This window comes from Melopsittacus undulatus, chromosome 8, assembly GCF_012275295.1.
Source record: "Melopsittacus undulatus isolate bMelUnd1 chromosome 8, bMelUnd1.mat.Z, whole genome shotgun sequence".
Lineage (NCBI taxonomy): Eukaryota > Metazoa > Chordata > Aves > Psittaciformes > Psittaculidae > Melopsittacus > Melopsittacus undulatus.
The window spans coordinates 41,886,269-41,911,113 of record NC_047534.1 but is presented as its reverse complement, the minus strand read 5'-3'; the positions used below and the strand labels follow the sequence as shown (position 1 = coordinate 41,911,113).

Here is a 24,845-nt window from a genome sequence, read left to right as displayed (position 1 = left end):
ATTTGTCTCCCCCAGTTGTGGATTTGTAATTAATACTATACACCTTTTATAACCTCCTCATAGCCTTCCTGGAGTCCTAACCATCATTGTGGTGAGAAAAACACAACAATTGCTTACCTTGAAAAAATGCCACAGAAAATCTGCCTTAACGCCCCACTCAGGGTGTGAGGCTGTTGCTGTACAGGGCTTGTCACACTCAAAGCTAGATCCTGTTCCTCCTTAATTTTCTGGCTCTGAGGTGGCCTTGCTGCTGCTACCTATGGCAGAACAACACAGTTCCTCTTACCACTGATACACATCATTAACTACTTATTTCCTCCTCACCTCTCAGTATCTTCAGGGGACAGGGGAGGAAGGGACAGAAAAGTCAAACACTTTTGCCAGGAGTGTATGAAATAATGCACATCTGCTAAGTGGATTAAAAGAAATGCTTGTGGGTATTGCTTGGTTTCTTGCAGTGGAGGAGACCAACAGCTAACACAGCTGAGAAGTGGTATCATTGCCAATAGCTTAGGAGACAAGCCTGTGGCTGATTCCAACCTTAGCAGGGAGAAACAGCATGAAAAAATCACCATCCTGGACTAGTCCACAGACCCATCTGGATCAGCATCCTGACTGATAACGGCCAAGAGTTAAGCAGCATGATGGTGAAAGTGTGTTGTTGCCATTCCCACAGAATATTAGTGCTCAACTTCAGTAGCTATGTAGCGTAGTTGTCCTATGGAAAGTCATCCATGATAATCATAAAATTTCTCCAACTGCCTTCTGATCTTCAGTCACAAAGTTGAACATTGCAAGAATTCACAAACTGCAAAGTTCAGTTATATACTGAATAAAAGTAGATGACCCCATACATATGTTCTTGAATCTACTAGTTTGATAACTCATACAGAAACCCCTTCATATTTTTACCAACTTTGCTGCCATTTTTGCATCTTTTTATTTCTACTCCTAAAAAAAAGATACCAAAGCCACATCAAGCCAATACTAAGAATTTTCTAGCATATCAAACCCCTAAGAATAATAATGACAAGCTTTTGTGCAGAGTAAGTACACAAGCAGAAGAGGGACATGGACAGGACAACCAGATGACTGTGCACACACCATAGTAAGGCATGTAAACCACTGAAAGAGAAAAAAAGATATTCTATGGATATCCATACCTGGCAACTTAAGGTTTTTTCTTTATCTATGATGTGCCCATTCTGGAGGAAAAGAAGTACCAGTACATGCAAAAACCAAGAAGTGACTTCCAGTAAGGGGCTATTTATAGTATTACCTTAACAAACCAACAGCTCTTTCTGGCATACCCTGCAAGCGTGCTTTGAACTGCCTTATTAGAGCTTACACTGAAAACAAAAAATAACTAAAAAATTAAAAGTGTAATGCTTAGATTAAAATTAACTGCTATGTTTTCAATTATCTTACAGTCTAATTCGTTCTGTCCCATTTAAATTATGGATCCAAATATATTATAATTTCAGGAACACCAACAAGCAGGCCTATGGGTAGAAAAATGCCAGATGACAAAAATAATGCATTTCTCCTTTCTTGCTTGTGTAAGATTTTACAGACTTTGGCACATCAGAGCTTCAGCTCATGTCACACTGGATCAGATCAGAGTTTACATGGATCAGTCTCTGATCAGTAGTTTGAACAAGACCAAGACAATGCCTTTAGGTAAACAAAGGTCTGTTCTGCTCTGAACACATTATTTAAATAAATATCCACAATTCCTTGTCCACAGTTACTGTCCACCCAGCATGATTTTCCCTGAGAAAAGTGGTCACTGTTTACATTATTGAGAATGGACGTACAAAGCACAATGCTTTATTTAGCCTTTGACAGCTCTTGCTACATCTTCTGCTTGGGGACTGATATACAAATATAACTTCAGGCAGTAGGCCAATTTTTAAGGTATGCCGTTAAGCTGAAACATCAGGCATCAGGACAGTAACATACAGACATAAAAGATAAATCCAACTCAGAGCCATTATAAGAAATTGCGACAATTTACAAATACTCAACCTACTGCTTGTAGGCACTGTTTTAAACTAGTGCTGGTTCACAGCTGAAAGGCCATTAGAAAATGGTTTTAAAGCACAGCAATATGTAAGTAGAGTCTCAACTACAAAACTGAAGTTACTGTTTGGTGCTTCTGGGGTGACCTACAAGCAGCAATACAGCAAAACCTGTCAGTAACCTGTACTGTGTAGAAGACTTGCAGAGACAGATAAGCTGTTGATTCACCCCATTAGCCACCATTCCCCAGCCAGAACAGAACAAACCATTCATTTCTTGACACAACAGCCTCATTACAGACCAGACGAAGCAGTCCAATCCTGAACTACTGCTTCACTTCTGACACACTGCCACTGGAGGCAGACTGGATCAATGTTTTCTGTATTTCAATGCAACGGTAAAAAAACCCCAACTCCTGAACAACGAACCCAACACCTGTATTCGTTTTGGTATCTTCATCTCTCTAATGGGAGGCTTCAAGCAAGCCAACAGAGGGCTGAACAGATCAATGTGCCAGAAACAGCAAGCAGTTCCCATTCTAGTGGACACCATCTATCCTCATTGTCAGGTCATGGACAACTCACACGTACAAAACGCATTACAAGACATATCTAAAGGAAAACAACCAACATATAAGAGTTGATTTCATATGATAAACTTATGGGGCAAATACAAGCATTCATAATAAAAGCAATAAATTATACAGAATCAGATCTTCTATTGTACTGTATTGTATACAATTTGGGTTACAGGATTCAATATCTACATCGCAGTATGCTTATAATCACTCTTAAATGCCTTTTTTAAATGTTCTAGTTATTTCTACCTGAATAGCTCAAGAAACTATAAAATACCACTGTTTAGTACCTCACATACTGCATTAGTATCCTAACAGCCAATTGATATTGTGTGACATAAAATTCACGTACTCTTTAATCACTCTTTCACAGAAACCCTCTCGTTGTGGGGAAAGAGCTTGCATGCCCCTGTGAGGTTGTAAGCTATGCTGGTGGTGGCATATGCCTTCGGTAGAGTCTCCCATGCCAGAGAGGTCTCAACTGAAGGGTCAAAGTGTGTCCATGAGCAGGAGGATGGGCTCACTAGTCTTTGGGCAACCATCCTAGGAAGGATGGCTCTAACTTCAAACCTGGGCAGATGGAGCTCATTTAGCCCTGTAAGGCCATCCAAGAGAAGGACACTCTAATCAAACCTACGACCTGCTGTCACCATCCAAGCTCGCTAGGCCCTGGCAGATAAACCTCAGCTGTAAAGGGTGGGGCCGGTTTTGTGCACACTGTGCCTCACCTAAAAAATCCACTGCGCAGGCCCGAGGGGTTGCAAACCCTGTAGCGACAGGCGAGGGATGAAATCATCAGCGCTGCCTCCATACAGTTCTAAACATCCATTGGACTGACTATGTGTCAAACATTACTGTTCTTGAACAGGCAGGGATCACCAGTATCGAGGCCGTATTGCTGAAATTGCAGCTGTGTTGGACAGGGCATGTCTCAAGGATGAAGGCTCATTGCAGCCCTAAGATTGCATTTTATGGTGAACTTGCCACCGGCTGCCACAAAAGAAGTGCCCCAAAGAAGAGATACAAGGACTCCCTGAAACAATACCTTAGTCTTGGCCATACTGACTACCATCAGTGATCCACCTTGGTCTCCACTCGGGAGACTCAGAGACACACTATACATATATATAGTTGTCTCCTTCCAGAACACATGCAAATTTAGTTTCGAGAAAAGGCAAGAAGAAAGCATCGTGCCCTGTCTATACCACTCAAGGAGACCTTTCGTTGTGCTTTTTGCAACCGGATTTGCCTATCCCACATTGGCCTTTTTATCCATCAGCACGCTTGTAGTAAGCGTGGGTAAAACCCTTCCCAAATCTTCACAAAGTCAAGCCATGATGACGATGATGACTCTTTAATCAACAAAGCCACATATTGTGCTAGCTGACCGATCAGGAGTATATCTATGCAAACAGAAGCCCTATTTTTCCCCTATATTTTTCTGTTTCTCTTTTCCGAGACACATTATCCCTCCTCTCCTTTCTACCACCCGCACCCTGCAACCCAGCGAAGGGATCCCAGGCCCGCAGTGTCCCTTCGCAAACCACCGCGCCGCCAAGCCACCACACACCCAGCAGTTAAACCACGGCTGGAAGCCCGCAGGTGAGGCGCTGCCCTCATGCCTGCCGGCTGCGGTGCAAACAAAGCCGCTACTTTCGGAGGTTCCGCAAGCTCCCATCGCAGCCCCACCAGAAAGGCGCCCTCCGCCCGCTCCAGACGAAGGGCAGCGGCAGTCCCCCCCCGTTCCCCCCTCCCCGAGCCCGCCGTTTACCGCACGGGCCAACCTCCCGGACGGCCCTTCCACAGCGGGGGCAGACACACGGCACCATTCGGCCTCGCTAGAGAAACCGCTGCCTCTAGTCCCCTCAGGGCTTCCCGCCCCGTGAACACCCCGCAGCCCGACGGGGGGAAGGCGGCAGCAACCTCCCCCGTGCCAACACCACACCTGCTCAAGGCTGGACTCTTGCACGAAGCGACCGCCGCCTCCTCCCGCACACACCCGAGACACAGCGGCCGCTTCGGGGGCTGCTACTCCGCCCGTGTGGCCAGAGGTGCTCTTGACGCCCCCTCCGCTCCCTCGGAGCCGCCCTCTCCTCCGCCCCATCGCCGCTGCGTGGGGCTGGGCCGTGAGGAGACACCCACGCCTCCGGGCACCTCCTCCCGGTGGCGCGGCAGAGGAGGCCGCGGCCTGGGCAGGGGCCGGGGGAGCTGGCGTGGCGGGAAATGGCGGCTGGGCCAGGCTGAGGTGAGACAAGCCCGCGCCATGAGGCTGCTGCGCGCCCTGCTGCGCGGCGCCTCCTCGGGCAGCATACCGCAGCAGGTGGACTTCTACTCACGCTTCTCCCCATCGCCGCTCTCCATGAAGCAGTTCCTTGACTTCGGTGAGTCCGCTCCGGGCCGACCCGCCGCCCGCCAGCCGGTGCTTCTGAGGAGCACGGGGGAAGGAAAGGGGAGGGCGCGCGGCCCGGGCTCCCCTCCCCCCCGGCGCTGTTCCCGCCGCGCTCCTGCTGTGGCTGCCGCTGCTTGGTGCGGTTCTTCTGGGCTAGAGAGGGGTCCGTTTGCTTCCGGGCCAAGGGAGCCCAGCTGGCTCCTTACCCTGGGGATGGAACCGGGGCAAGGCTGAGATTCAGCTGGAAGCTCCGTGTTTGGCATCGCAAGACCTGCAGCGCTGGGGAGGGGGCGGGGGCAGCTCCGAACATTGGTGCTGTTGGAGCGCGACTCAGAGAGGGGGGATTTAAACTGGCCATTGGGAAGAAATTGTTCACTGTGAGGGTGCTGAGGCCCTGGCACATGGTGCCCAGAGAAGCTGTGGCTGCCCCATCCCTGGCAGTGTTCAAGGCCAGGCTGCACGGGGCTCGGAGCAACCTGGTCTGGTGGAAGGTGTCCCTGCCCGTGGCAGGGGATTGGAACTGGATGAGCTTTTAGGTCCTTTCCAACACAAATCATTCTGTGATTCTATGATCATAGAATCATAGAATAGTTAGGGTTGGAAAGCACCTTAAGATCATCCAGTTCCAACCCCCCTGCCATGGGCATGGACACCCCACACTAAACCATACCACCGAAGGCTTCATCCAACCTGGTCTTGAGCACTGCATTCACTACCTCCCTGGGCACCCATTCCAGTGCCTCACCACCCTAACAGTAAAGAATTTCTTCCTTATATCCAGTCTAAACCTCTGCTGTTTAAGTTTCAACCCGTTACCCCTTGTCCTATCACTACAGTCCCTAATGAATAGTCCCTCTCCAGCATAAGCCTTTCGCACACTAGCAACGTGCAGCCTTGTGAGGTGTACCAAGCACAGCAACATTGACCTTGGCTGGTGCCCGGCAGCTGGAACAGTCATGACCCAGTCACATGCCTGTGCCCTAGAAAAACACCCTACCCAAACGTTGTTGTTGTAGAAGATGTGTGAGAGAAGGACTCATTCTGAAGGACTGGGAATCTGTCCTCGAAAACGAGTATATCAGTGGCAGGATACTCTTACACTCCCTGCTAAAACCACTTGTAATGCTCCCAGGTTTGACGGATGGCTTGGAAACAAAAAAGATCACTGCATTTGTCCTGCTTCAGAGCAGACTACATACAGGAGAAAAGTCTTGTAATTCCCAGTGAGACTTTTTCAAAGCCTCTGGATGGAGCCATCCTGTAATACATTCTGTACCCAAGGCACTCTCATGTACATATATTTTTATATAAATGTTGTATATAAACATTTAACCAGTTAATAGTTGTATTGCTTTTTACATTTTTGTAAGTAAAACATAACTGAGAACTAATCCTAGAACTCCAGGCTTTGTGTAAGTAGGAAAACATACAAAGAAAAGTTGCTCTTAACTATCCACAGTAATTTCGTCCATCTGTTCAGTGTTTCATACACTGCAGTAAAATGTGTCCACTATTTAAAACTCCAGATTTGTACAGAAACCCCACCATATATTCTGTTGCTACCATACTCTTAAGTGAAGAATTGCACAATTAAGACTTCACCTTGACTTGCATTATTTTACCACTAAAATACCAATAAAATAATGCTTACCTTAAAATAGGTGTTATTTTCAAGCCACGGTATTTCCCCATATCAAAAGTTAGGCTACTTTTTCTGTGAATACCTGAACATAAGGTAAATACAGTCTTGAAGTTTTCTCTTTTGCTTTTAATAACAGTAAAAACTAATAAAGGCAAAAAATTAGGAGAGTGCAAGGCTTTAGACAGTATCTGTTTCTAAAATATACTGTAGCCATTATAATCTGGTCCTGTTTTCATCTGAGATTTCGGCTCCTTTCACTGGAGTGAGAACAGTTAAAGAGGAAATCATAAAATCTGGTAATGCTAAAAAAAGCAAAGTCTGCTTCTAGTTCCTCCAGGTTTTGATCCAGCAAATGAAATATTCCATAAGCAAATTTAGGTCTGAATCATACATGTCAGTCTGGCTTGGGTTATAAGTGCCCAGTATTTTCTGTAGGAGTCTCATCCATTCCTTGATGGATACGGACAGATTGTAGCTGCACACACGGAAGCAGTCATTTGCCCATTCAGTGAAATCTTGCATACCCTAAGCTGTCTTCCATATATGATCCCAGACTGCAAAGATACAGCCTCCAGATAGGAAACTAATTTGTGGAATATCATTTGCTGAGTATATGAGGCATTTGAAGAAGATCTTTACATTCTAACACCTTCAATCTGACTTGTCCATGAAATTTTACTTGAGAAAAGAGACAGGCCAGGAAGAGTCATGCCTGAAATGCAATTGGACTAGGGAGAAGTATGAAAAGTTTCTGGACAGAGGTCATATGTATGCAATGCATAATATTGGTGTCACTGGTGAGGAATTTCTTGTCAGCTATTCACTTTTTTATTAAGTTAGCCAACATCCTCTCATCAGTGTAGTTTGTAACATATGAGTCTGCATGCATTAAACTAAACTTCTCCATTTCAATTTGGTGAAGATTTCTCCTGTTTAAGACACTCCAGCTTCCTCTTTTCAATGTTCCTTCCTTTAATCTTCTTCCCCAAATCCCCCCTGCCAAATGGAAGAAGTGAACTGAGCAGAAACATCAGAGTTAGTTTTTAGGAGTTACCTGTTGTGAAACACCAAGCCTGAGGTATGTACTTCTCTGCAGCAGATGAACAGGTTAGTAAGTTCAGATGCTGTTTACATGACACTCTGAAGTCTAGAAAGAAGTCTGACTGAGAATAAAGTACAGCATTTCTTAGCCTCTTCCTCACTCAGCACCCTCCTTTCTCGCCTATTAAAACAAGCATTGTGGGAGTAAATTTAGGTCTTGATCTTAGTAACCACATTTACCTGCCATCCCCATTTAACTGCCACCCACACAGATCATACCTGTCCTTACAAAAGGATAGGTGAGTTGTCAACAGATGCAGTAATTTAACTTTTAGCTTTTAAAAATGTAAAATATTTATGAAGTAAATATATGGGAGATCTACTGTCATAATGACTAAGCACTGTAGCTGTTAATTAATTTCTCTCAGTATTCATTTGAATTCATTTATCTGTCCTCTATTCTGGTAAGACTGAATTTAAACTAAACAGATCTAGCTGAAAAGGAGATAAACATTACAGAATTTATTGTCTGTAAGTGTTTCAATATGAGTTAGGGTAATTCAGTAAGATCAGTGATCGAGAAGGGTGTACGGACCATACTTTCTCAAGCATCCTTCCCACATAGTTTCCTGTGCTGGTTTCATGTACTTCTCTGACATGTTCAGAATGACATACTGTTACCATCAATGTTTGCTGCAAATAAAATGAACCCTTTACATGGATAAGGTTGTATTTAAAGTTGAATAGTATAGGTCTGCAACTGTTGCACTAGTTTCTAATTATATATTGTTACCACAACAGGGCTGGTAGGTTTCAATATGAATTTACATTTTGAAATATAAATAGGCTGCTGCTGTGAAAGAATGCTGGCTTACCAGGCAGGCCAAGTCAACTTTAAAACCAAACCACAGAGCTCTTATGCAAGAAAGTAAGAGTTTGTGTAGTTCTCTACCATATGTACTTGACTTTATTCTGATGTTGTCCTATATTTATTTTGGTCTTAGGATCTGAAAATGCTTGTGAAAAGACTTCATTTATGTTTCTGCGACAAGAGTTGCCTGTGAGACTGGCAAACATAATGAAGGAAATAAGCCTGCTTCCAGACAACCTCCTGAGAACACCTTCAGTTCAACTGGTACAGAGCTGGTAAGATCATACCTTTAAGGGTGATCTTGTGTGTATGCACACATTGGAGGAACTTGTTCTCTTCTAGAGAAAGAACATTTCACATGCTTGTTACATGAACATCACTTATTTAGACTGAGTAAATACCCCAATGTGACATAAATCAGGAACTAAGTTTACACACTTGGAAAAAACCCTAGGAGCAACTAGAGAACCCACAAGGGAATTAAAAATCAAGTAGTGCAGAGAGTCATGTATGAGAATTCAGTAAAAACAAAAATTCACCAGAACAATGTTTAATAACGAACTTACCTAATTGTAGAAGCCAACAGAAGCAGGCTAAAGCACAAAATGCTTGCAGAAGGTAGTAGAAACCATTTAAAGGACAGGCTATTGCAATTTGAGAGTAAAGGCGCAGCAAATACAAAGAAAGAGCAATGGAATTTTATTAAAATAAAAAAAGACCTCATTTGAAAAGTAGAATTTGCTTTGAGGTAAGGAACTTGCATGTAAGCATAAACTTCTGTAAGACAAAAGGAAAACAAAGAGACTTCTTGGCAACTGCTAAAAGGCATGTGGCTATTTGGAAAGACTTTTAAAGTTAAGAGAACAGAAAATATGCCAGTGAGTAGTGGGATTGATTAGATTACTGAATATAAAAAGAGCTATCAATGAAGATGGAAGCTATTAATGAAAGGTGAATGTTTAAATTGTTATGATCCTAAATGACATTGATCAAATGGGAAATGAATTCCACATGGACAAATGCAAAGTGGAGCACAGAGAGGAACCTCCTTTCCCTGTATGTTTGCTTGCTTACAATGGAAAAAGACATTTTGGTGCTACTGGCAATATTTTTCTGAATGTGTCAGTTGATGGCCAAGAAGGCAAATAGTGTTAGGAACTAAGTAACAAATAGGGAGGAATATAATTGTACCACTGTGTTAGCCCATTATTCCTCTGAATTACATGCAGTTTTAGTCACTCTGTCCTGAACAGAAAAGACCAAGAGGCATAATCAGAGGGCTGGAACAATTTCTGCGTGAGGAGAAACCAAATAGAATTCTCCAGCTTGGAAAATACACATCTAAGGAAAGAGATAGCAGAAATACTTAAATCATGAACAAGCCGGGAAGATTTTCTAATAACAGGGGGCTCACTGGGGCTGCAAATAAGTGATCACCTACTGGGTTTAAAACACAAGGAAGATCTCTTATGCATTCTAATGAAATTACTGAATTCGTTGCTCTGGAACTTTGGAAGAAAACATGAATAGTTTCAAAAGGGATCTAACAGAATTCTCAGGGGATAGGTCAACAGGATACACCAAATGCAATGATTTGTAAACAAGCAGCTTTGAAAGAGCATAAATTACTAACCCAAGGGATCTGGGGAGGCATATTAGAATTGGTCTTTGTCACGTTTTCTTTCATTTAAAGGTATGTCCAAAGTCTTCAGGAGATCCTTGACTTTAAGGACAAAAGCTCAGAAGATTCGGAGGCTATTCATAGGTAAGGATTTGCTGTCACATTATGATGATAATGTTATGTAGAAGAACTGGCAAGAAAACAATAGCTTAAGAGAAATCTCAGCTGTCTCCCATCTTAAAGAACTGCAGAAAGGTCACCACCTGTTCCCAAGCTGAGGGTGCATTGAAGTATGAAACAAAGCACTTCTGTGCTCTGTCAGTCTGGTCAGGGGTTTATTTTTGTTACACTGAAGAAATTATGAATATGTTAAACTTGACCAAATGTTTACAAGTTCCTTACTTGTAATGGTGGAACTGATTTATGGCACTTTTCACCTGTAGAGTAGGTTTGTTCTTCCTTGGCTGACCATAACCGTCATTTGACAGGTATGGGATTATCTGCATGAAAATGGTTGGCACAGTTTTCTCTTTTTCTGGCAATAATCAAGATAACAAACAAATAATAATTTTATAAATAATCAGTAATGGTTGAGTACTGATTGTTTCAATGCTAGTTGCTTGAAATATGCTGTAAAGACTGACCTGTATTCATATTGCTGTAGGCAGACCTGTGATAATTCTGTACGTATCAGTCTTAATTTCTGTAGGCAGATTCTGTTTGCCAAAGTATTAAATTAATTTGCAAGTGAAATACTAACAGTGTATTCACTTTAGTTTTACAGATACAGTGATAAAAATCCGGAATCGGCACAATGATGTAATTCCTACGATGGCTCAAGGAGCGATAGAGTACAAGGAAAGCTTTGGCATCGATCCAGTGACCTCACAGAATGTGCAGTATTTTTTAGACCGTTTCTACATGAGTCGCATTTCAATTAGAATGCTCCTTAATCAACACTGTAAGTGCCATTGTAGCAAGGATGGGAAATGAAACCTGTGCTATGTCAGTATATATCCTCTAATTTTTAAGTGCTTAATATGTACTTAAGCACTTCTTAGAAGTACGCTATTTGCCTCATTATTTATAAACTAATTCTTAATACAGTTCTTAAAATACTAATAGTAGGCTTTCAATTATGGTGAAGATTGGAATTATAGATTGCCTACACATTTATATTTAGAAAACCAGAAGAAAAATGAAAATGATAAAATTATATTGGGTATTAAATAATATTTTCCTTTTTTTTTTGTCAGCGTTACTGTTTGGTGGGAAAAATAATCCAGCTCATCCAAAACACATTGGAAGCATTGATCCTAGCTGCAATGTTGTTGAAGTTATTAGAGGTAAAGTCAGCAGATAAGAACAATCCTGAAAACTTACACAATGTCTGTACTGAGAGTCAATACACATCTTGATATTCATATACTGTTTAGTTCTTGCCTGCCTGAAGCAGAAGTTTCATTTCAAGTTTTGTCACTTTTCCCTATAAGCTCAGTTTTTGTGAGAAAGTACAAAATGTTCCTGACAGCTCACAGTGTTTTAAATTCTTGGTTTTCTTTTTAGCAAACTATAAGGGAGAAAACTGTATAAAGGAGGGGAAAATGTAACTTTCTGTGTTTTTATTATAGATGGCTATGAAAGTGCCAAAATACTTTGTGATTTATATTACATGAGCTCTCCAGAACTCATCCTTGAAGAGTTGAATGGTAAGTGGATATGGGATGAGGCACTCTCTTGAACATAGTTATGGCTTCTTCTAAAGTAGCTGGTGTGTTCTTCTTACACTTTTCATGTAGTTAATGTGTTCTCTATATCTGCTGTCATAAATAAGTTGTTCAGTTTTTATTTCTTAAATCTGGCAGAAGGCTTTCCCTATTTCTCCCTTTAACTGGAAAACTGAAATCAGTAGAAAGATTTTTCATGCTACGGCTGTTGATATAGCAGATTTTAGCAGCCTGCTTCCCTCCCTAATGTTTCTTGCATGTCTTTACCCTACACTGTCTATTGTATCTCACGCTTTACATTTCTTGTGACACTTTTTAAGATTTATACTAAACATTCCATTTTAATTTCTCATGCTTATTCAGCTATCATGTTCCTGTAGTTGTAATTAGATGTAGTATACTCGAGTCATAGTAAAAAATATTTGGACATTGGCTGACTTGCAAAAAGCTTACATCTGTGTTGCTGTGAACTCAGAGGTCAGCTATTGTCTTCATAATACTGCAGAATGCTAAAGAGCCTTTCTGACATTGCTTACTGGAGTGCTTTTAAAGATACTAAATTTCAAGTTCAACCAGACCTACAAAAACAAGCAATCAGAACTGCTCCTACAAGTAATTGCGAAAGCCACATTGCAATCACAGTAACTTGGCCTATGAAGCTAAAGGCAAAGGAAGTATGACCTTGAGTACACATCCCAGATTTTCTCTTCCTACTGTACAAAACCTGTAATTTTGTATCTAGGTTAAAGGGATTACCTCTCTCTGTCTTTTGGGCATGATGCTAAAAACACTTGTAGGAAACTGTCAGTCACACTAGCTAATTGTACTGAGGGGTCATTTAATGGTGTAGGTGCTTCAGAAGCCAGAACAAACAGATCAGCATTTATAAAAGGAGTGACCTTTTGCTCAGTGAATTGCGAAGGCAAGTTAAATCTGATCCAGGCCAAATGCATGTTCCCTGCCCACAGATGAGAGTGAAGACCATTATTTAAAAGTGAGGCATGGGATTTGGGGAGGGAGGCATGGAGGGAAGCAGTTAACTTGAGGACAGGAGCCAGACATGTTTTAAAGTGTGATTCCCATCCTCCAGTTCCCCTGCCCTTTGTCTTTGCTGGGTACATAATCTGTACTAGGTCTTTTGACATAACTAGTCTTCAGCACTTATGTTCATAAAGCACTGGTCACTAACAGTCTGGTGAGAAATAATTAATTTGTTGAACTGAACAAACCTTAAGAGCCAGCAGAATTTTCTGAGCAACCTTTCCTTCATTTTTGATATAATGAACATATCCTCATGATGCATTTTCTGGAATTTATTCTTTAAAAAGAACTTTGAGAAGTGTACCGGTTTTCTAGACAGCATGTATTTTTTGTTCATTTCTAAATGAATCCAAGAATAGGCTGTGCTGTAATTATCTGGTGCATTTGTAAGATCATAAGATAATTCAGGCTGGGAGGGACCTCAGGAGATTCCTAGCCTGACTTGCTGGAAACAGGGGCAGCTATAATGTCAGATCAGGTTGCTCAGGGCTTTATCCAGTTTGGTCTTACAAATCCTTCAAGGATGATGACTGTATAACATCTCTGGGCAACCTGTTTCAATGCTTAACTGTCATGGTGAAAAAGTTTTTCTCTGTATCCAGTCAGAACCTCTGTTATTATGTCATACACTATTTCTTGTCCTCACAGCACTTGAAGAGCCTGACTCTATCTTCATCGTAACATTCTCATGGGTTATTGAGAGCAAATATATGCCCTAACCAGTAATGCCACAATGGGTTTTAAGATTAGTTTCTGTGGCAGCAAGCACATTTGAAAATCTTGAGGATGACTTTTGATTAACATACAACTTCTTAAAAGATTTCTGTTCAAATTTTCCTTCTCTAATAATGATAAATTCTCTCAACAATATAAATACACATTTTGGATTACTGTGGAAATGAGTAAAAGATACCTAGTTTGCTATTTAATTACTTAGTCTCTCTTTCCTCCAGTCAAATCACCAGGACAGCCCATGCAAGTGGTGTATGTGCCATCACATCTCTATCACATGGTTTTTGAACTTTTCAAGGTCTGTGTACTTACCATTACATGATTCTTTTATACATCTTTGTTTACTGAGATTGCATTTGTTTGCCTTTTTGAACCAATTCTAGATAGCAGTGTGTTTTTGCAAAGCTGTCTCTATTTGTCTGCGGGACAATACCTAAATTGTACTATTTAGATAAACAGTAACTGCACAGAAAATGAACAGCTATGGAAAATACACCTCCTTTGCCTAGCCACTGAATACATCTGAATCTTCTGAGTAGACAGCTTTGTCAAAAAGTCTTAAGATGTTTTATTAATTAATGTCTGTATACAAGTGAAAATAAGATACCCACTTTGTGGGACATCTTCAAGTCTGATATAATGTGTAACAGGTCCTGTACAGCTTTCCTCAACCAGTTTAGTCCTAGACTTTTCTTGATATTTGTGTCATATTGCACATACTAAGCATTATAAATAATTGATGCATAAAACTGTACATTAAAATACTCAGATGTTCTAAAAAAAAAGTGTGTATTCTAATAAACTACATAAATACTATACTAACAGGCAAGAAATATTTTAAAAAGCTATTGTAAAACCACATGCTTTTGCCCCCATTCTGAAACGTGATAACTTTCTCAAATTGATGTTTGAAGAGAATATGTTAAGTGGTAAGAACAGGATTTATATTATACTTGAAAATTACAGAATGCAATGAGAGCCACCATGGAACATCATGCTGATCGATGTATTTATCCTCCAATTCACGTACACGTCACGTTGGGAAATGAGGATTTAACTGTGAAGGTACCCACATTTTTTATTATTTTGAAGGTTATTTTGATTATTCCTCTCCCCCCACTCTCCATCATAGACAGCATATTATAAACTTTAGCTGGTGATCTGGTTCCAACAATAGATTCTTTGTGATGTAGTAGTATGTAAGTAACAAGACCATTATAGAATTCCACATACTGCATGACTAGGAAATTCATTAAGTGGTTGCACAGTCACACTAAAGGCGCTGCAACAGAATTCTATACTTTTGTCATACTTTTGTCTTCCCTAGTTTACAAGCAAGCATGACTAAAAATAGTATTGTTCTAAAAAGTAGCATCTTTCTAGAATTGTAATACCAACATTTTGTAGGTGACAATGACAGAGCTATACAGGTGTGAAACAACTGAAAAAAGGTAAATCAACATTGTCTATTCCATGCAAATCAAACCTCTCTAAAGTACAGTTTGCAGAGTAATTTCTTATTTTTCTGTACCAACTGCAAGCATGAGCTTTTTCATAGTTCTCAGTAAACCATAGCAAACAACTCTTATGACTTACTCCTTCAGTAATGGGTTTTAATGGCCTGTATTTAATGGGCAGTATTCCTGAGAAATAAAGATAAAAATACACAGAACCTGGTATTTGCTAAAAGGTATAGATTCTGACTTCAGACAAAATTGAGTTATGAACAAGATAAAAACAATGCACAATTTAAGTAGAATTTTCCTGCTTCCAAGAGATACTGAGTGTTTCTTAAGGTAGTATTTTATTTAAATGTTTTGTATAAGGGATGAAAGGGAATGATTCATCTATCTCTGGTCATTGCTGTAGCTGAGAATTTAAGAAATCCCATAATTGAATAGGGACAATTTATATTATGTTTTACCTGAACTTTCTCTGGATCATTGTTTGATAGCATCTGTCTTATACAAAAATGTATTCAGAGACATAATGCTACATCTTCCTTCTTATTCCAGATGAGTGATCGTGGTGGAGGTGTACCTATGAGGAAAATTGACAGACTATTCAACTACATGTATTCAACAGCACCACGTCCACGTGTTGAGACATCTCGAGCTACACCTTTGGTATGCGAATCTTATATACCTTGTCATCTTAGGTATGGTAAATTGTCACAAGAGAAGCCATTTAGACACAGCTATGAAGTACTGATTTTATAGATATGAGTATCATCATTTCAACATTAGAGCTTAATTCAAATATTTTTTTGAAAGCAACTGGCAAATTGCATAAAATCCTGAAATACTAAAAATTATTTAAACTTGTTCAAGATTCTGTTTTTCTGCAAATATAAAGATCAGCTGCCTCAAGCAGAACACTTAACTATGCTGCATGCAGTGCAGTAAGGACAGGATTAAATTCTTATGGCTACTGAATGAAAGGAAAAAGAGTTATTATCAGTGATTTCAAATCAAGACCCTAGTTTTATTTGTACTGCGTAGCAAGTTGTAGTATTCCCCAGTCTTTCCATAGAGCAAGGATGAAGGTAGGCAGGTATCACAGGGTATATGAACAATCTTCTTTGGTCTTGTGTGAACTTAACAGATGCACAAGAAATAAAGCTGTAGGTCTCAGTGAGAAGCATTTAACAGCTTTTCCAAATTTATTCTCTCACACTGCTTCATTCAGAATGTGTTTTTTAAATATATACAGCGTTCTACATTTAGACGACTGTGCAACTCACTAGATCTTTACAGAAAAGCATTGTGTATGTTCATTGAGAGATTACCTCTTCAATTTTGTAAACTAAAAAAATTACACTTAACATTTCAGGGCTATGCCCTGCTACTGCAGACAGGGCTTGATGGAATTTTAGTATATGCTACAAACTCATAGACATTGCTTCTTGGAACTTTTTTATATATATACTGATGATGAAATGTATCTGATGTAACTACTTAGTGTTCTTAAGATTAGCAGCTCAATAAGGCATTAAGACAGACTCAGTACAGATTTCTCTAATGGTATAATCTCTTCTCAAAAAGCTACCATAATATAAGAAGTGTTACCTACTGGCCCTGTCTGACAAAGGAATAACAGTTTTCTCATAATCACAATCATCCATGCATAGTTCTGTTTCTGGGCTGTATTGTAGTAGTTCTGGGGGGCATAATAGTAAATATTTGAATGCCTGTCACTGTCAAACATCATGCTGAGTTTGTCTATTTACCTATTAAATTAAACCAGAAAACACCACTGACTGATACAATTAATGAAATGAATTAATTAATTAATTAATGAAAATACACTTTTTCTCCTGGATCAGGCTGGATTTGGTTATGGCTTACCCATATCCCGTCTGTATGCACAGTACTTCCAAGGAGACCTGAAACTGTATTCCTTAGAAGGCTACGGTACAGATGCAGTTATTTACATAAAGGTATGATGTAACACTGTACCATTTTAAATTTATCAGCAACACTAATCTAACTGCTAATGGAACTCCTTGTTGTTACCATAAATTTGATTAAAAAGAATTGTCAGCTACAGTCTTCTCTATTTACAGGCCTTATCAACAGACTCAATTGAAAGACTCCCTGTATATAACAAAGCAGCCTGGAAACACTATAAAGCAAACCATGAAGCAGACGATTGGTGCGTGCCAAGCAGTGAGCCAAAGGACATGACCACTTTTCGCAGTATATAGGTTTTTCCTCAACAGTTTGTAAGAAGTAGTTATGTCTGTAGAGGGAATTAAAAAGACCTGGTTTACACACCAAGATGCTGAACCACACCTGATAGGTGGAAGTAATTTTAAGTGGAGTAACAGAAGGTTTAATGTAATTACTCTCTTCTGGAATAAAAAAACCCCTAACAAACCAAAACCCAAGACAACCCCCAAACCTGTACATACGTTTAAATTTTAAGTGAGAAGGTCACAGTTAATTTGTTCCATTTTGTATTTTGTAGATAAGCTAAGGGAGCAGTAATTTTGGGTTTTATAGGGATCAATGCAGTTTATGCAGCATCTGGTGAGAAATGTATTAATTCATATAATTACAAAATGTTTTTAATAGAACTATTGAAAAATCTCACCAGAGCATTTTTCCATTATACAGTATTATAGGTTAATGGAAAAACTCATGTCAGAAATACTGAGGAGCTCATTGCTATACATTTGCACCTGTATATCACTCTCCTATTCTTTAAGCATGCTGAAGCCTGATTTTGCAAAGTTAGTTATGTTGCTTGCACACCTTGCCCACATTGAGACTTTTGCAGCTGTAGAAATCACACTTAGGTCTGTGTAAAGAAAATAAATCAGTTCTAGCTGCTACTGCTGGTATGATGTATCTCAGGTATGGGGTATTGGTCATATTTCTTTGGTTGTAATGTGAATATTTAATACATGCGCAAAACCTACTTTGTAATGATCCTTGTGAATTAGCAAATGGTGATAACTTGTGTAAAGATATGCTGTCTTGCTTCTGTTTATGCTTCTGTATGTATCAAAATGCAGTATCAGTGTTCTGGCCCTAGTAAGATCTCAGATTTGGGTATGTCAGGTTACAGCTGTAAATGGAAACTATTTTAATAAACAGGTTTTTAAAATTTGCCCTTAATAGGGCATCTCTATTGCTTTGACAATAGAAATTACCTTCTCAGGTGTATTTAAGAAAAAGTGGAGTTAACAGTTTTCAAAAATACCTTTGTATCTGTGATGTGCTTCTGGCTTCATTTATGTAGTAACTGGAAGTCACACTATAACATCAATAAGGTAAGCAGAATGTGTTTATGTCAAAGGCAAACCATCAAAACACACTGCAGAGGATAGAGGGGGGAAGGAGTATTACATTTCAGATACAAAGTCTTTATTTTAATAAAGGATTCAACTTCTTTCAATGCCTGTTGTGCCAGCTTTGTTCAAATGGTACACATGTATGTTGCATCTTGATCCCTGTCATTCCTGAACATTTGAGGACTGCTGCAGTTAAAGACACTGAGAACTAATTATTTTCTCAGTTAATACATTGCATGTAATTCTGTGATTTTTGTTCTGCAGCAGACATGCATAATCCCTCTAAGAAACAGTAAGCCTAAATTTTGCTAGTTTCGTATCTGCACAGAGCAGAAGGTGAGGTACCACAAGTGAAGGGAATAGCTGGTATGTCAGAAATTAAAGTCATGCTATTCTAGGTGTAGCTGAGCCAGATTGAAGATTATCACCTGCCACCTCCCTAGCCTACTTCTACCAGACAATAAAAATGGTGTTACACCCTGGACAAGGTAATGTAGGTCACTTTAACAGGAGTGATTTACAGAATGGGCTGTATACACAGTTAAATTAACACTGAGGGAGGATTAATTGCCACCAGAACAGTTAAAAAGTTACCCGCTCCACTCAAGCCTGTGCATACTTTGAGAGGTCTCTATTTTAATTCTTTACAAGGATGTGAGGTGGTGACTAGCATGCCTTTTCCATGTGCATGGCTACATGGACGTGAGATGGATGGATGCAAGAAATTCCTCATATTGTAAAATGGAACCTGTACAAAAGAGGGAACACTTGCAGCTACTGCTTTTGCTGAAGTAAAGCTGAAAGTTACAGCAAGGGATTTTTAAACCTTCACTCTGAAGCTGAACATTCTAGCACTTCCACTAATTTTTTAATGTATTAACTAACTTAATTGACTTCTATAATATCTGAGAACTAAAGCATTTCAGAAGAAAAGCAAATAGTTTACTTTCTAGAAAGTCTACTGAAGTATTTCAGATGGTATTATCAAAATTAAACCTCTTTTGTACTCTCAACTAGCTACCAGTTCTGATTATTAGAACTTGCTGTGTAATTATGTTTGTATCCTTCTCACCCATCACCCCAATGACTCTGGTGAAAACAAATGTATACTAGTTTAGTTTACAATGTTCAACCCTACTTATAAGTTTGATCTTTGATTACTGTTGATTTAAATAAATTTTCATAAGAATTTCTGTGTTCAATATTTTCATTACTGCACTGAAGTAATTGCTAGCACACTGGTTAAAGTTGAAGTGAATCACTGTAGAAAAATGGTATACTAGCGCAGCTATCCAAATGTTGATATTAATAGTTTTGTATGTAAATGAGCTCAGTCTGGCACTGTAAAATTAATCTTGGTTTGAGTTAATTTTCTTGAAAGAATCACTACATTTATTCATTAAAATTATTTTAAAAATTAATCTTTCAGTTGGGTGATTTTGTGGCTTGGTGTACTAGGCTACTCTTCTTGTAGTGTACAAGAAGAGCCACTCTTCTTGTTTAGCATCTGACAGATGTTAAATGCTGTGGTCTGTGACAGTCTTATGCACAGGTGGCAGGTGAGTTTACCATCCCTGCTGTGACCCCCATTTAACTACAACAGCTCTGCACACAGGCCAACCTTGGAAACAATGATTTGTACTAGAATCCTTCCCAAGAAACAAACTCTTCACAGGTGCAACAATCAGATCGCTAGGTTAAAGGAAAAACATAATACAGTTTCATCAATATTCTCTGTTTAGCTGAAAGCACTTAACTGAGAAATAAACTGAAGAGTGGGTTTACATATTTGATCCTAAGCAGCTGATCATTCTGTACTTCTAACTCCCTTCTCTTTTATCGGTAGGGCAGCATTCCTCTTTGGCTCAAGGTCTGTAAATTTGGAGCACAAACTCAAAACTACTGGAAATAAAGTAGATAAGTTACATCTTGACGAAAGAATTGCTGGTTAACGTGTGAAACTGAAAATTGAACCTCTTCTTAAAAGTAATTATTACCAAGATTTCAAACTTTATTTTGGAAATGCACAGTGTGCAGAAACATTCCCACACAGTCCTTCTATTGAACTTCATAAGACATTTGTACAAAAAAAAAAGAAACACAACTGTGAAACACCAACAGTGAAGTTCATTCATTTAATTAAAATGAAAAACAGTCCACAGATTTAAAGGAGAACTTGGTCCACATAAACAGATAATGTAAGTTTTGTTCTGTGGTGGAACAGATATTTAAACTAGTCAATGTTTCTGCAATCATCTAATTAAGGAAGTGCTGTTGTAGTAGCTCTAGAAAATAGTATGTAAATATACAAAACACCAATTCATGTTCTAAACTATTCCAAGAATCAAATCCTCCTTTAAAGAGAAATAAACTGTAGTCTACAATTGAACATTTAAGTACAATGCAGAAACCCGGTGCTTCAGTGATAATTTTCCCTACAATTTTTCCCTCAGTATTTTAAGTCTGAAAAACAGTATAGTTTAAAATTAGCAAATATATAAATTTGGTCCGCAAAAAATCTTGTAGCAGGTAGAAAAGAGAAATACATGTATTGCAAATTGATCTCATAGTGTAAATCTATAAAACTATGTATTATTTAGGAAAAATAGGTTAAAAAAGATCTTATTTATAGGTTTAAACCTTGTCCCAGCACCATATGGGGAGTGTACAGAAAATATTATGTTTCGTGTATGTAGTTTGTGAAACTACGTTTCTTGTTATTTTCTCAGTAAGTTGCAACAAATAAAATTCAAACCCAATACGCTACTACAGTGAACTTTGAAGGAAAATCCCAGAAATACAAGAATTTAAACAAAATAATCCATAAATTTGAAATACATGCTTTCTTTTTAAATTAATTTGACATTACTGTTTTCTTAAACTTAACTTTTACTATACATCTTTAGTGGCAACAGATAAACAGACTGTCACAGACTGAATTTGTTGGCAGGATTTTTCTACTGTCCCTCTATCAGGTTCAACTCTATCAAATGCTGGTTGACTGATACTGGAATGATTTTTAATACAGTATTCTGCTTTCCACAAACAATGTCAATGAGAAGGGCATCTGAGGTCTTAGAAGCACAATATTACTTAAGGCAGAAAGTTAAATTATTGTCTATTAGTACAGGCAGAGTCAACTAGGAATAAAAATACTGAAAACATCATTTCATTGGGTTGTAATGGGGAGGGACCATAATTAAAAAGTAAAAAACCACCTACCATGTGAAACTGTTGCACTTTCCCTCCTCCCTCAATTATACAATTATATACAAATCTGCTGAACTTCCTCAAGATGAAGCAAGTCTGCACTAAAATAAGACAGGGTCATTTTAGCAGCTTGATTCAAGAGTGGTTACCACTCTGCCGGTCTTGCGAACTTCTCTCTCCTTCTTTTGAAACTTTTCCTTTTGCTTTTCCAGTTTTTCTTGTGTTTTTCTAATATCCTTAATTTTTTTCTTTATTGTTGATCGGTCATTTTGACTGGAAACTCCCAAAGCCTTGGGGGGGAGAGGGGGGGAAGGAAGAAGAATACGTCGTCATTATTTTTTCCAACAGCACTGTCAACAGTGTGTGTGTGTGTGTATAAAAAGTTTAGGAAAGTGTTACTCATTTTGCTGCTAGATAGCCCATTTATTTGAAAAATAACAGCCTCAATAGCATTGTAAATGATCATCTGGGTTTCAAAGTAAGCGCGGAAACCAGGGCCTACTCCTGCTCAGTTGTGAAGTAACAGCTTCTTGTCACATTTTATAAACATGTAGACACCTGGTAATTTACAGCATATAGCACAAGTAGTAGTGTCAAAATATTTTTCTCTTTTCATACAAGTGGAATTTATATTCAGTAACTACTCTTGATTTTTAACGTGAAGAACTTTAAAGTATTATTAAAAAGTGTATCACTAAGTAAACAGCACACACTGATTTTTGATCAGCAGGTGGCAGTACCTCATTCCAAGTTACAGACAGCACGAAGCTTTAAGTATCAACACCCAAAGTTCCCCAGAGACAGTAATTTGGTAGACCAGTAAGGGGTACTTCGTGTGTCCAAGGAAATATTTATCTAACAAAATACAGGACATTGTGTGCACATGTATTCTAAAATGCAGGTATATTTTGGAGACTGAAGCTAGACACTTTGCTCCCTCCCTAAAATACTCAAATCCTACTACAGATCATTAACAATTTGCCTTATGCCAGAATACATAGACCAATAAGCCTCATTTTAGACACACATCTTGCCTGTCCAAAATTCAGCATGATAATGTAACAAGAAAGAAAAACCAAAGGTTTACTAGCACTGCAAGGGGATACATACCATACAGCTTTTCCAGAGGTAAAATGTCAAGAAAAGGCTCAAAGAAAGATTTACAATAGATTTTTTTTAAGCAGGACTAAAACAAAAAAAAAACCAACCCCATCTAAAAGGTCACCAGATAGTATTTTAGCCTTCCTGAGGAGCAGATGTGGAAAAAATAATATTGCTAAAACTGGATCCTGAATTTCTGTGCATTTGGAATGGCTGGATCTTGTTTTGATATGACCTCGTGCCAAGACTGAAGATCATAGAATCACAGAATAGTTAGGGTTGGAAAGGACCTTCAGATCATCAAGTTACAACCCCCCTGCCATGGGCAGGGACACCTCACACTAAACCATGTCACCCAAGGCTCTGTCCAACCTGGCCTTGAACACTGCCAGGGATGGAGCATTCACAGCTTCCTTGGGCAACCCATTCCAGTGCCTCACAACCCTTACAGTAAAGAATTTCTTCTTTATATCCAATCTAAACTTCCCCTGTTTAAAAGTTTGAACCTGTTACCCCTTGTCCTATCACTACAGTCCCTAATGAACAGTCCCTCCCCACCATCCTTATAGGCCCTCTTCAGATACTGGAAGGCTGCTATGAGGTCTCCACGCAGCCTTTTCCTCTACAGGCTGAACAGCCCCAACTTTCTCAGCCTGTCTTCATACGGGAGGTGCTCCAGTCCCCTGATCATCCTCCTGGCCCTCCTCTGGACTTGTTCTAACAGTTCCATGTCCTTTTTATGTTGAGGACATCAGAATGCACACAGAACTCCAAGTGAGGTCTCACAAGAGCAGAGTAGAGGGGCAGGCCCATTTGGGGAATTACACTTACCTTGATATTCTCAAGATACAAACAAGAAAGAAATATTATGTATTTTTATGAAAAAATGGCTAAAAATGGCTTGTCCTTAATTGTACAATCGATTACTAAGTTCTCAGCTAACTGTATTGTCTCCACGTATTTAAAAAGTGAAACTCTAGCCCTTAAAAAGTCATGAAAATGGGAAAATAGACTAAGGTTAAAAATATGTCTGAATAAACAGTGAAATTCACACAGCTAAAAATCTATCCTGGGATATTTACATACCTTTAACTTCTCACTGTCAAGCTGCATTAACTGCTGTCCGTCTACGTTCATAGCTGTGAATTCTGTAATATACTGCTCCATGTTCATTCCCATTAACCAGTGGCATACTTGCTGGGTGGTCCATTCAGATATAGGTCTGCTGTGCCACTGATTTTGCTTTCCTGTTGTTGTAAATTCATCATCTAATGCCTAACGAATCGAGAAAAATCACTGTGAGCAATGTTTTATTTGATGTTGAACTCCAGGTGCCAACTGAGTTTGATATACAAAACACACTCTTAAACATACTTTACTGCCAAAAGTACTTAAGTTCTTGAGATCACAGCTTACAGTCAGTTTGCCTAGGAGTATGTTATAAACAAAAAGACACAACATGCAACACAAACTTAAGTCAGAATTAAAGAACATAAATGGTTTTCTCTAAGAAATTATATAGCAAAGCTTACATTTGATGCATTCAAACAATGAAGGAGGTTCCTCAGTTAGTTGGTTAAGATAGCTCAAAAATAATGTTATATACTGCCCTACACAGCACCAAGGAGAATCAAGTAACACTTCCAACTGTGTTGCTGATTAATGGTAAGTGAAGGAAATCCAGAACAAAAGCAACTCTAATAGTTAGTAAATCTGGTGACAGTTTAACTAAATTTGGTAAATTTCTAAAAATAGATGACTGTGTATTCTTTCATCTAATGCCATCACATCAACATTTTAAAGGGTCTGCCGATTAGAAGACCATTTCAGAAACGTAAGAGCTTGTGGCCTTCCACTGAAAGTACACTTTGCCAGTGCACGATGCTTTTGAAGCTCCCTGCTTCAATTTCAGCTGACTTCTGAGGGGAAAAAGGTACTGCTGTTCATCCTGAAGCACTCTATGACTTCATTACAAAAGAAAAGCTACATAAAACAGAGCTCAGTGTCCGTACAGAAGAAATTCTAGGTGTGATACTTAAATCAGTAACATCAAGAGTTACCTGAAATTTTATT

The 24,845-nt window shown here is 39.2% G+C and overlaps 2 protein-coding genes across 6 annotated transcripts in view; one reads left to right on the top strand and one right to left on the bottom strand.

The window, feature by feature from the left end:
* The first annotated feature begins 4,680 nt into the window (after positions 1-4,680).
* PDK1 (pyruvate dehydrogenase kinase 1) lies at positions 4,681-19,650 on the top strand. 2 transcript variants are annotated; one of them, XM_005152602.3, is made up of 11 exons: positions 4,765-4,980; positions 8,676-8,817; positions 10,236-10,307; positions 10,940-11,124; positions 11,420-11,509; positions 11,795-11,872; positions 13,885-13,961; positions 14,630-14,728; positions 15,679-15,789; positions 16,989-17,102; positions 17,229-19,650. In XM_005152602.3, the coding sequence occupies exons 1-11, from the start codon at positions 4,863-4,865 to the stop codon at positions 17,367-17,369; spliced, it is 1,227 nt and encodes a 408-aa protein (XP_005152659.1). In that variant the 5' UTR covers positions 4,765-4,862; the 3' UTR covers positions 17,370-19,650. The 2 variants fall into 2 exon arrangements, with proteins under 2 accessions (XP_030908108.1, XP_005152659.1); XM_031052248.2 differs by lacking the exon at positions 16,989-17,102 and having other exon boundaries at positions 4,681-4,980.
* A 785-nt stretch (positions 19,651-20,435) lies between these two features.
* LOC101874711 (neurabin-1-like) overlaps positions 20,436-24,845 on the bottom strand; it is a 41,209-nt gene continuing 36,799 nt past the window's right edge. For 3 of the 4 annotated variants that reach the window (XM_031052308.2, XM_031052307.2, XM_031052309.2), the window contains 2 exons: positions 23,859-24,047; positions 21,347-21,961 (listed from right to left, as the gene is read on the bottom strand). In XM_031052308.2, the coding sequence (XP_030908168.2) occupies positions 21,794-21,961; positions 23,859-24,047 (357 nt within the window). In that variant the 3' untranslated portion in view covers positions 21,347-21,793. Of the gene's footprint in view, positions 21,962-23,858; positions 24,048-24,845 lie in introns of all 4 variants that reach the window. The other variant, XM_005152601.3, reaches the window with a different exon arrangement.

Bases quoted from the DNA above. Each gene is read 5' to 3' on its own strand.
- PDK1 (XM_005152602.3), top strand. From the start codon at position 4,863: ATGAGGCTGCTGCGCGCCCTGCTGCGCGGCGCCTCCTCGGGCAGCATA. The intron at 13,962-14,629 runs GTCTGTGTACTT...TGAAAATTACAG, and splicing joins TGGTTTTTGAACTTTTCAAG to AATGCAATGAGAGCCACCAT. The intron at 15,790-16,988 runs GTATGCGAATCT...CTCCTGGATCAG, and splicing joins CATCTCGAGCTACACCTTTG to GCTGGATTTGGTTATGGCTT.